Source organism: Miniopterus schreibersii (assembly GCF_964146895.1).
Source record: "Miniopterus schreibersii genome assembly, chromosome: 10".
In the NCBI taxonomy this organism is placed as follows: Eukaryota; Metazoa; Chordata; class Mammalia; order Chiroptera; family Miniopteridae; genus Miniopterus; species Miniopterus schreibersii.
The window spans coordinates 1,203,684-1,215,790 of NC_138110.1; the positions used below are offsets into that span (position 1 = coordinate 1,203,684).

At 51.6% G+C, this 12,107-nt stretch overlaps 1 protein-coding gene across 2 annotated transcripts; it reads left to right on the plus strand.

Annotated features, from left to right (window-relative positions):
• The first annotated feature begins 188 nt into the window (after positions 1-188).
• Positions 189-11,989, plus strand: TCFL5 (transcription factor like 5). 2 transcript variants are annotated; one of them, XM_081150332.1, is made up of 6 exons: positions 189-852; positions 2,274-2,460; positions 2,910-3,072; positions 4,490-4,733; positions 6,575-6,716; positions 11,215-11,989. In XM_081150332.1, exons 1-6 carry the CDS (start codon positions 200-202, stop codon positions 11,335-11,337), a joined length of 1,512 nt encoding a protein of 503 aa, XP_081006458.1. In that variant the 5' UTR covers positions 189-199; the 3' UTR covers positions 11,338-11,989. The 2 variants fall into 2 exon arrangements, with proteins under 2 accessions (XP_081006458.1, XP_081006459.1); XM_081150333.1 differs by having other exon boundaries at positions 4,493-4,733.
• Positions 11,990-12,107: the final 118 nt, after the last annotated feature.

Consider the following 12,107-nt stretch of genomic DNA (forward strand, 5'->3'; position numbering starts at 1 on the left):
CGCCAGGCCAGCGGGCGGCCGGCCCCGCCCCGCGTGCGCGCGCAGCCGGGGCCGGGACGCCGGGAGAGGGGCGGGGCAGCGGGCGGTTGGAGGGCGGGGCTGCGCAGGCGCGCTGGGCCGGCGGTTTCCGGCGCGCCGTCCGCCTGAGCGCGTCCGTCGCCGGCCCGCCCGCCGCGCGCCCCCCGCCGTTGGCGCCGGCATGTCGGGCCCCGGGCCGCGGGAGCCGCCGCAGGCGCAGGCGGGCGGGCCGGGGGGCCCGGAGGGCGCGGACGCGGCGCTGGGCGAGGCGGGGCTGAGCTTCACGACCACCGACCTGAGCCTGGTGGAGATGACGGAGGTCGAGTACACTCAGCTGCAGCACATCCTCTACTCGCACATGGAGGCGGCGGCCGAGGGCGAGCTCGAGACGCGCCTCAACTCGGCCTTCCTGGCGGCGGGGGGCGCGGCGGCGGCGGCGGGGGGCGCGGCGGCGGCGGGCGGGGGCGCGGCGCCCGTGTACCCGCTGCTGTGCCCGCCGACGCTGGCCGACGGCGGCTTCGCGGGCGCCAACCCGTGCCTGGGCCACATCGACTTCCAGGAGCTGCGCATGATGCTGCTGAGCGAGGCGGGCGCGCCCCCCGCCGCCGCCGAGAAGACGCCGGGCGCCGACGGCCCGGGCCCCGGCGCAGCGCGGCCCAAGGCGCCGGACGCCGCCGGCAAGGAGAACGCGGCCGCGGCGGAGGGCGCCGCCGAGGCGCGGGCCAAGTCGGCCGTGCGCGTCCGCCTGGAGGACCGCTTCAACAGCATCCCGGCCGAGCCGCCGCCCGCGCCGCGCGGCGCCGAGCCCCCCGAGCCCGGCGTGGCGCTCAACAAGTGGGTCCCGGGCCGTGGCGGCGGACGGGAGGCTGGGCCCGCTGCCCGGGCGTGGAGGAAGGGAGGGGTCCTGTGCAGAGGCCACCGGCCCCCCGAGCCTGCCACCTGCCCGGCTGGGTCTGGGCGCAGAGGAAGGGGGTCCTGTGCCGAGGCCACCGGCCCCCCGAGCCTGCCACCTGCCCGGCTGGGTCTGGGCGCAGAGGAAGGGGGTCCTGTGCCGAGGCCACCGGCCTCCCCGAGCCCGGCATCTGCCCGCCTGGGTCTGGGCGCAGAGGAAGGGGGTCCTGTGCCGAGGTCACCGGCCTCCCCGAGCCCGGCATCTGCCCGCCTGGGTCTGGGCGCAGAGGAAAGGGGTCCTGTGCCGAGGTCAGCGGCCTCCCCGAGCCCGGCATCTGCCCGCCTGGGTCTGGGCGCAGAGGAAAGGGGTCCTGTGCCGAGGTCACCGGCCTCCCCGAGCCCGGCATCTGCCCGCCTGGGTCTGGGCGCAGAGGAAAGGGGTCCTGTGCCGAGGTCACCGGCCTCCCCGAGCCCGGCATCTGCCCGCCTGGGTCTGGGCGCAGAGGAAAGGGGTCCTGTGCCGAGGTCACCGGCCTCCCCGAGCCCGGCATCTGCCCGCCTGGGTCTGGGCGCAGAGGAAAGGGGTCCTGTGCCGAGGTCACCGGCCTCCCCGAGCCCGGCATCTGCCCGCCTGGGTCTGGGCGCAGAGGAAAGGGGTCCTGTGCCGAGGACACCGGTTCCCTCCTGGCGCCACCCAGCAGGGCCCCCCTGCATCTGGGTGTGGGAGGCCTGCAGTGAGGCTTTGAGTAGAAAAGGCGGCTTCCCTGCCCGGGATGGTTTGGCTCTGTGGTTAGAGTGTCGGCCCACGGACTGAAGGGTCCCGGGTTCGACTCCGGCCCAGGGCCTGTACGTGGATTGCAGACTGGACCCCTGGCCGCGACCTGGGCGCAGGGCCTGCGGGAGGCAACCCATCGACGTGTCTCTCTCACGTCGATGTTCCTCTCTCTCTTCCTTCCGCTCTCTGAAAAGCAGTGGAAAAAATATCCTCTGGTGAGGATTTAAAAAAATGCAGCTTTCACCTGCAGCCGGATTGCCAGATCTGTAGCCATCTCCCAGCCCCTCTGCTCCAGTGACCCCCTCAGCTTGCTATCCATGCCCACCTTGTAGTGTCCCCCATTTTATACATAGTTGTGATTTCTGAGGATGGCTCTCAAAGGAGATTGGTGTCAAGGGCCTGGTGGGGAGGGAGGTATAACTAAAAGATGGCACACAGTCCCTCTTCTCCTGTGAGGAAGGTTGGAGCTTGTCCACTACACCACCAGTTGATAGTTGCTTTATAGAGATTTTTGTGATGGTAAATGGTGTTTCAGGAAGCTTTCCTGCTACATCTTTATGTGTTTCTGGGTTCTCTTTTGTCTCGGCAGTTTGGTGACTCTTATTCGACATCCATCTGAGTTAATGAGTGTTCCTCTTCATCAGCAACAAAACAAATGCACAACGTTAGTGAAAAATAAGACAGCTGCTGCTGCCACTGCCCTGCAGCTCACCTACCCCCTGTTCACAGCGAATGCCTGCTCCTCTGGAGGAGGCCCCGGCCTCTCACAGACACAGGTACAGAAAGTGGCTTGTGTTAATTTCTTTACTTAGGTCCTAAGGACTTTTTTCTTTCGTTGAGCTTATTAACCTTTTACAATTGAGAGCATGTGTGGCCCTGTTGGTTGGAGCATTGTTCCGTACACCAGAAGGTGGTGGGTTCAATTCCTGGTCAGGGCACTTGCCCAAGTTGTGGGTATGATCCCTGGTCAGGGCGCATGTGGGGGGTGACTGATGGAAGTTTGCCTTTCACATTGATGTTTCTCTCTCTGCCTCTCTCTAAAAATCAATTTAAAAAAACCCCATAAAATCAAGAGCATTTATGCTGTTTGGGAATTTTACAAAGTTATCAGTGCACCTAAGCTCTTCGTGTTGTGTATCAATAGCTTTGACTTCACTTCTATTACTGCATTTGTGCAGGACAAAGTTGCATATTGGTCAAGTTCCCATTGCTTCATCTTTTCCAGAGTTCTAGTAACTCCTGCTCTATGCTTGAGGCTGCCAAGCATCAGGATATCGGATTGCCGAGAGCGTTTTCTTTCTGTTATCAACAAGAAATTGAATCCACGAAGCAAACTTTAGGTAGTAGAAACAAAGCTTTGCCTGAGCAGGTTTGGATTAAAGTGGGAGGTAAGCCACCAAGTGGAAGGGAACAGGTATTTCTGCGCGATCTTTGCCACCCAGTCCTTGTGGCCTTGCCCTGGAAAGGGGGGAGGTGGTTTAGGAACATGAATGGTCTTGGAAATGCCTGTATCTCAGGGCTCCTTCCATCCCTCCTCCCCATCACCTCACTTTGAGCATTCTTCTGAACTACAGACATCATATTTAACACTTGGTATGGGAACATTGAGTTTGGGGCTGCCTTTTCTTAATAGTAAATACCCTAACACAAAAATGATAGACTGACATAAATTTTCAGGTACCTTCAAGTTCCCAAAGCACATAGGTTTCTGTTTGTTTGTTTTTTCTTATTTAATACCCTGTGAGTAAGGCAGGCACCTGAACTCTGCTAAAAGCCTTAGGAGACTGTACAGATGGCCAGAGGCCTGAGGTGGGAGCAAGGGGCCATATGGTGGTTCAGAAAGTTTTACAAATAAAGACACTGCTGAAGGCAGACTCTGCTTTCCTCAGATGTTAACTCTCAAGCCCTTTCTCCCTGGAAACAAATTATTTTTCAAGTTTCCCCCCAGAATAATGTGGCTTACGCTAAGCTTTCCAAGAGCTAATGAACACAGGACGGGGTGGAGGGCTACTGCTTTCTCCCATGGCAATAATTAATTTTTTCCTTGTTTTTATGTTTTCTGCAAAAGTATATGTTAACATTTGTCAGATATGAAGGTTAACATTAAAATAGTCCCTGTACTGATTGCTGAGCTTAAGGAATAAAACATTGCCAATGCCTGTGAATTCCTTCTGTTCCCCTTGAAAAGTCAACATTCTGAAACATCCTAAGTGATTCTTTTGAACGTGGCTTTGTGTGGCTTCTGGGGTGCACGTCACCACGCACACCAGTTAGGTGTTTGCTGTCCTGTGTCTGGTGGAAATGTGATGTGTTTCTATAGCTCTGATGTGAGTGCTCCTCCTGTGGGGAGAATCGCTTGTAAGGTGAGGGTGTGTTGCATGCTAAGCCACCTAGCTTTTGATCTCTTCTGAGAATTGCAGGTAGAATATCACTTGTCGTATTAGAATAACTTCAGCTTTTTTCCCCCACTCTAATATCGGAAAAATCCAAAAACTTCTTGGTTTTTCTCTTCATTGGTTGCAGTTAACTAGCCTGTTGATTAACAAGGGGGCATTGACAGGGTTCTGTTGTCAACACTCAGCGTGTTGTAGTTTAGTTATAGATTTATGCCCAGTCTGGTGTTTGGAACTAGGAGCTTCGAGGTGACTGCTCACACAGAATTGCCGAGGTCTTCAGGTCTCTGCTTCTTACCCACTAGTGTTTATGTCTTGGATTGAAGATGCCAACACGTGCATTCGGCATCGATGAAGACAAGTTAAGAAGAATAAACAGTTAAAGTCCCGCCTTTTTCTTTTTTTTGCAAAGAAGAAGCGCTGTGCAAACAAGCAATGAACAAGAGGAACAGGAGTAGGATGCGCCAGTTGGACACAAGTGTGGAGCGAAGAGCCCTCGGGGAGATTCAGAATGTGGGCGAAGGCGCCACCACCGCCCAGGGCTCCTGGCAGGCTGCGGAGTCATCGCAGTCCCACCTTGGGGAGCAGTCCCAGAGCGTTCCGGGCGGAAGGTCACAGCGCAGGGAGAGGCACAACCGCATGGAGAGGGACAGAAGGTAACATACTCGCTCGGGACTGAGTGTAGGGTCACCTGTGGACACTTACCTTAGACACATTAGTAATAATGGGCCCCTTGTTATATAAACAAGTAGTTGTGTCCATGTTCAAAGGGAGAGGAAGTTGGCACAAGTCAACGTGGACTTTGCTTTTCTGGGTGGATCGGGGTCCCCAACACCCCTAGACCCTCCTTATGAGGATGGCTCATGGCTTTGATTTAGTATGGAGAAAAGACATGGCAAAATTTGCAGTGTCTCTAGGGCAGAAGGCAGGGGATCAGGTGGGGACTCCCAAGGGTCTTGCCATGGAAGTCACCAGCAGCACTTCACTCCTAGCCCCGAGTTCTGGGACGTGTGAACTGCTGCCAGCAGACTCTGTCCCCGAGATTTTGTTGGGGCCGTTCATGTGGGCGTCCCCTACTGGCACACAGCCAGGTTCCAGACCCAGAAGGGAAGCACGTGTTTCACACAAACCACAGTGTTTGTACAAACTGCTTAGGCACAGGGAGCCTCTCTTAACTAACAGTGGTGGGACCCTGCCTCCCCTCCCTCCACCTGAAATCTGAGTTCCCAGGTGTCAGCCTGGCCAGCCTTCCTTCCTCAGGAGTGGGGCGGCTTGCTGACCAACTCCCCTGCAGCTTCTGTCGCCAGTTTGTCCTGGTTCCTTTAAGAATGTTGGGGAAGGAGGGGGTTAAAACTGTTAAGTCGTTTTTCTGTAGAGATATTTGTGTGATTCTGTGTAGAATCAGGGTGGTTAACGTTTTTCTTTTGCAGCTGGGCTTTTACATGATGTTTCCTAACACATTAGCTAACCGAGTCATTTATTGAGCATATGCGCCAGTTTCTGTTGTAGGCTCAGGAAGTGCAGCCTGGACAAGTACTCAACTCTGAAGCCCCAGGGTTGAGCTGAGGCAGGTTACCTCTCTCTAAAGACATATAGTGCAGCCAGCCAGATAACCGTGAAATGTGATGCACACACACCCACTGAGCTCACTGGTGACAAAGGGCATCTTTCCTGCTTACATTTATTTAATAAACATTCACTGAATACCTGTTGTGTGAAAACCTTACCTGTCCACAGTGAAAGTTCCCTCTTGTCTCGCGTTTCTGTCTATAAAATAGAGATACTGCCTACCAACATAGATTAGGGCTGGAATTAAGCGAGCTGATGTGGGGTGGAGAGCATTGTGTACGTGCCAGCTGTGTTTACAAAGTCTGAAGTCCTGCATGTTCAGTGGGAGGTGAGGACTGAGGGCCGTGTGGTGAATGTTGTTCATTGTCAGCTCCGACTCTGAACATCACTACCCCAGTGTGTGAAAGTCACAGATGGCCTAATCATGACCCCAGCTATGATTTAAATTGACTCTAAGAATCTTAGACCAGGTTTCCAGACATTAACAGGCTAGTGTCTGTGGTCCTTTTTGAACCAGGCCTCTTGGGGAAGTGAAGCTGAGGTACTTGTCCTGGGCACGCAGAGGGCAGGTTACTAACTTGAGGAAGAGGGTGACCTGCCCAGGAAAACCACACAACACTTTGCTTCCAGTTTCAGGGGCTTGGGTCCCTCCTTGCTAGACCAAGGTCCCTGAGGCGAGGTCTAGACTCTAGACCCTTGAACCTGGCCCCTGAGAAGTAAATAGGGAAGCTCCCCGGGGAGGGCACCCGAGGCAGGAGCAGCCTCTAGTGAAGCCTGGCCGAGGGCAGCCATGGGCACTAGGTCCTGGGAGGACAGAGGGCTCTGCCCACTCTGCGCCGGGCCCCTGAGCTCTGACCCTTTGCATGGCAGGAATGCTTGCCTTGCTCCGTATCTGCTTCAGATTCTGTTACTTTGCATTTTGTTGTAGGCGCAGAATACGCATTTGCTGTGATGAGTTGAATCTTTTGGTCCCGTTCTGCAACGCCGAGACGGATAAGGCCACAACCCTGCAGTGGACTACCGCGTTCCTGAAGTACATTCAGGAGCGCCATGGAGATTCTCTTAAGAAGGTGAGCATGGAGGCCAGGTTGAGTCTCAGGAGTTTGTCAGCTTATCAGTGTTCTCATCACTGAGCAAAGCTAGCACAGCCGGGACTGCTCACTCCACGACCAAGTAGAAACAGCCCAGTGTCATGAGTTGTGACAGACTGAGCGCCAGCTGTGTGCAATGGGCAGGACTGGGTGAGAAGGGCTCTCCGAGACTGGAGGAGGTGGTTGTTTTACCCTCAGAAAACCCAAAGGGATGAAGCAAGAATAGCCACACACACAAAAAAAAAGACAGATAAATGTCAAATAAATGGTCTGGACTTCAGTGTCTCAGAAGGCAGAGGAAAGAGACACTTGTGTAGGCTGGGTCACTAGGTTGATGTCGGGCTCTGGGGCCAGCATGGCCTTCACTGTCTGTCTGGTTCCCAGTGAGTGAGCTTGGCTTCGGTGGTACCAAGTGCTTGGTATGGGTCTCGTCTGCCCCTTCCTTGGTTCAGAGGAGAGAATGGAGGGGGTGACACCTGTGGCTTCTGTGCTTCACCGGGAACCTCGGACCTCAGCTCGGGTGCTGGCTGCAGAGCTGGTGGTCAGGGTGACTGGTGATGAGGCTTTAGGGAAGTGAGCCCGAGCTCCCTGCGCAAGCTGTTGTGTGGTCGCAGCACGTGTCTGATTAGAGAGCTAAGCTGAGGTTGGTGTGGTAAATGTGGAACCTTTTCAAAACAAGCCTTCTGCCCTGGCTGGGTGGCTCAGTTGGTTGGGCGACATCCCATACACCAAAAGGTTGCAGGTTTGATTCCCAGTCAGGGCACATCCACAGGTTGCAGGTTTGATCCAAGGTTGCGGCTTGTATGGAAGGCAACTGATGTTTCTCGCTCTCCCCCCCTTCCTCTCTCACAAATAAAAAAACAGCCCTAGTGGGTTTTGCACAGTGATTAGAGTGTTGGCCTGCAGACTGAAGGGTCTTGGGTTGAATTCCAGCCAAGGGCACGTACCTGGGCTACAGGCTCAATCCCTGGCCCAGTTGGGGCTTGTGCCGAAAACAACCAATCGATGTGTCTTACGTCAATGCCCCCCCCAACCCCCTGCCCACTGTCTGAAAAGCAATGGGAAAAATATCCTCAGGTGAGGATTAAAATAATAAAATCAATAAAAAACATATCCTCAGGTGAGGACCTACAAGCTCAGCTAGGCTGTACTGAGAGTTGCTTTTCCCCTTGTCTGTGTCCCGTGAGCTTCACACTCCTCCACCTTCCTGATTTTTATTGTCTGTTTAATTGCGTTTTCAATTGATGCTTCTGTCGGATTTCCTCTAATGGGATCATTTATGGTTGTTTGTCATGTGATTACTCTAATGCTATTTGTTAGAGGTAGACTACTAGGTTACTTTAATAAAATAAAGCTTTTACATTTTTAAAATGACTTAATGTTTGGTTCTGTGTACGTATTAGAAAATTATTGATAGAATTCATTAAAGTACGATGAAGACGTTACAACAGCAAACACCTTGTTAACTATGCACACACACACTCTGAGATTAGATAGGTTAGTAACTTATGGGCATTATATTTTATGGATATTATGCTTCCTGGATATTTCTTTTTTTGTAATCCTCGCTTGATATTTATTCCGTTGCTTTTCAGAGAGAGTAGAAGGGAGGGATGGAGGGGGGAAGGAGAGAGAGAGAGAGAAACATTGATGTGAGAGACACACATTGATTGGTTGCCTCCCACACGTGCCCAGCCCAGGGCAGGGATCGAACCTGCAGCCGAGGAACATGCCCTTGACCAGAATGGAACTCTCAACCCTTAGGTGCGTGGGCTGATGCTCTAACCACGGAGCCACACCACCCAGGGCAATGTCGTGGATATTTCTGAAATTTCATTACATTGAACTTGTAGATTGTTTCTGTGTTGGATCATAGGACCCATGGAGAAATGGGCTGAAGTGACGTCAGTTAGCAATTTGGGTGAATTAGGGTTCAAACAGCCTAAACACACGTGGGCGTCAGTGTTTCTCAGTAACTTGCCCTCCCACTTGCAGAATATAGTACATGAGAGTCTGAAGTGATTTTCCTTAGTTATTTTAGTACACTTTTAAAAAATTTTTTATATCTTTTATTGATTTGAGAGAGAGGAAAGGAGAGGGAGAGATAGAAACATCAATGATGAGAGAGTCATTGATTGACTGCCTCCTGCACGCCCCCGACTGGGAATCGAGCCCGCAACCTGGGCATGTGCCCTGACTGGGAATTGAACCCCGATCGCCTGGATCCTAGGTCGCCGCTCAACTGCTGAGCCACGCCCAGCCGGGCAGTACACATTTTATTCCACAAACCTTTCCTGCTCTAAGCAGGCTTCTGCTCAGTCAGACTTTTGAGTAAGACGGAGGCTGGCCATCCCCAGCATCTTGAGGAGGGGACACTGCCATGTGGATCCTGCCGCAGCAGGAGTCTGAAGCCTGGTGTCCACAGCCTGGAAGGGCCAGGCCAGAGCGACACAATCTGATTGATGCTTTGCTGTGTGAGGAACCTGGACTCTGGGAAGGAGAGGTCGGGGCAGGAGTGAAGGTGAAGATCCTGGTCAGGGGGCCACAGAGCAGCTCACCGAGACTGCCGGGCACCACAGTGGGAGCCAGAGGCTTGTGCTCGCTGGGATGTGGGACATGCTTGAGGAGGGTGGGATCAGGGAGCACTCAGGGTTCTGGATTGAGCCACTGAGTGGACCGGGAGGAACGGTGGGCAGGCGGAACCCACACTGTTTCAGACGTGCGGGTGTTCAGTGCCCAGGACGACTGGCGGGTCTGGAGCGAGTGGGTTCTTGTCAGCAAGTAGGTACTTGGCTTTTTGTCATTTTTCTGATGAGCCTACAGCGCAGCAAATGCCTTGCATGTTACTGAGCTGACACTCACATTTGCTGGACGACTTCAAAGACAGTTTCCAACGTGACCTTTCCCCACTGAATGGCTCCGCTGTGTGTCCTCCCTCACCCCAGGCCGTGTCATGCCTTGCATTGATTGTAGTTCTCTGATGTTTAATATTCATGTGTCCCCAAAATGTTTTTTAAATGACTCAGCTGTTTTTTCTAAACTGATGGCTAGCCATGGATTTTGCATTTGGTTATGTCCTTTGGTCTCTAACTGCAATGGTCTCTCCAGTTAGTCATTGCATCGAGGTGTCTGGAGAATTCTGCATTTAGATGGCTCACGTTTATTTATGGCAGTTTTAAACGTGATGCAATTTCAGACTCAAATGACAAGAGTAGGACTGAGAGCCCCTCGTGTGCCTTCCCAGCTTCACCCAGAGCTGCTGGTTGTTGGGGTTTTGCCCTATTTACTCTGCCCTGCACAATGTCTCTGTATTTTTCTGAACCATTTGATAGTGAGTTGCAGACAAGCCACCACTTTGCATCTGATACTTCTGTGTGTGTTTCAACTAGAACACAGTGGTCAGAGGCAGGACGTTTAGCACAAACAGTGTTGCCTGTAGTTCAGAGCAATGTTCATACTTTGCCTGTTGTGCTGGGGGTGTCCCTACTCAGAATCCAGTCCAGGGTCACTGGGCTCCCAAGGCTGTGACTCATCCCTGCCCCTCTGCTGTGCCCTCTCTGATTCCACCTGCAGAGTGTTTAATGGGGACAGAGTGTCAGTTTGGAGTAATGAAAAACTTGGAAGGTGGCATGGTTAACATTGTGAATGTACTTAATATCTGAATTGCACACTTACCAATGGTTAAAATGGCAAATTTTATATTATATATATTTTGCCACAATAAAAAATATACAACCCCAGATTTAATTGTGTAAGAATGCTATGCTTAAAAAAAGTATGGAAATTCATATGGTTACACAACAGTGTGAATGTACTTAATGCATCTGAATTGCACACTTACAGGTGGTTACAATGATAAAGTTCATGCTGTCTATATTTTACCACAATAAAATAACAAATGTAAATATGGCTGCTTTTTAAGCTTTAAGATGGCTTTACGATCTGGCCAGGCATTTTGAGAAGCTGTTGGAAAACTAGATAAAAATACATGTCTGCCCTGGCTGGTGTGGCTCAGTAGTTGGAACATCGGCCCGAGCACCAAAGGGTTGTGAGTTCGATTTCCGATCAAGGGAGAGTACCTGGGCTGCAGGCTCGATCCCCAGCCTTGGTCGGGTGCTTGTGGGAGGTGACCAGCTGATGTGTCTCTGTCACATTGCTTTTTCTCTTTCTCTTTCCCCCTTCCCTCCCCCCCTCTCTCCTTTCCACTCTTTCTAAAAATCAGTGGAAAAGATATCCTCCGGTGAGGATTAACAGCAGCAAAACCATGTCAGTGTTACTATATGAGAAAAGCGTTTGAATCCCTATTTTCCTCATAGATAGACTCCTTACAAGATGTGACGTAAGTTTGTGAATGGCACCCAAATTTAACTGTATGTTTTGAAGTAGTTTAGCTCTTACTTTCAACCTTTTGAGTTTTTGAATACAGTAGTTTTCATGTCTATGAATTGGTACACTAATGATCTTTTCTCAACTTTAGGAATTTGAGAGTGTGTTTTGTGGTAAAACTGGCAGGAGGCTAAAGTTGACCAGACCAGACTCCCTGGTGACATGTCCCTCGCAGGAGAGTCTACAGAGCAGCCCTGCCATGGAGATCAAGTGAGCGGACTGGACACTGATTCCTGGGAAGCAAACAGCCTCCACCCGGCCCATCAGTGTGTCCACAGCCCCAGAGCTTTGCGCCGACCATCAACTCTCAAGGGACATGACTCAAGTTGGGACTCCAGTGGGGACTTTGAAAGCACATTTTGTAAAAATACTTATCTAGAACAAAATATAAAACAAAATATTTGTCCATTAATGTCCCCTTAGACCATTGGGGATGCAGACATCGTGACAATTTGTAAGTAATTTTTCAATTATCTGCCTGATTCCATCATGTTTTCTTAACATGATAACTTAAAAAATTAACACCCTTTGTAATTTCTTTAGTCTTACAAGGTACACTGCTTTTTGCTTATTTTATTACATTTAAAGATGCCCCCTTAGCAATTGGAAAAGTCAGAATGTCCTTCACTAGAAGTAGTTTGGAAATTTATTTCATTGTTTATCGCTTCCCCTGGCCACGACCCGTCTCACGGACGGCAGTGCGGAACACAGCCCGTTGGACCCTTTTGCTAGAAAATTCCCAGAGACATCTGTTGAAGCTCCTTTGGTCCGTAGGTGAGATGTTGTCAAAGTGGCTGCTCGGTGGCCTCACTTTCACACCGAGAGTCGTTACTTTCTGTGTAATAAACTGTATTGTTTGGAACTGAGTTTTTCAAACAAGTGGCTTTATTTATCACAACAGGTAATACCGATAGGGTTAGTGCAATACAAAGTCACCTCTAATAAATACTGTTGGTCGGAGACAGTTAGAAGTTTGTACACCAG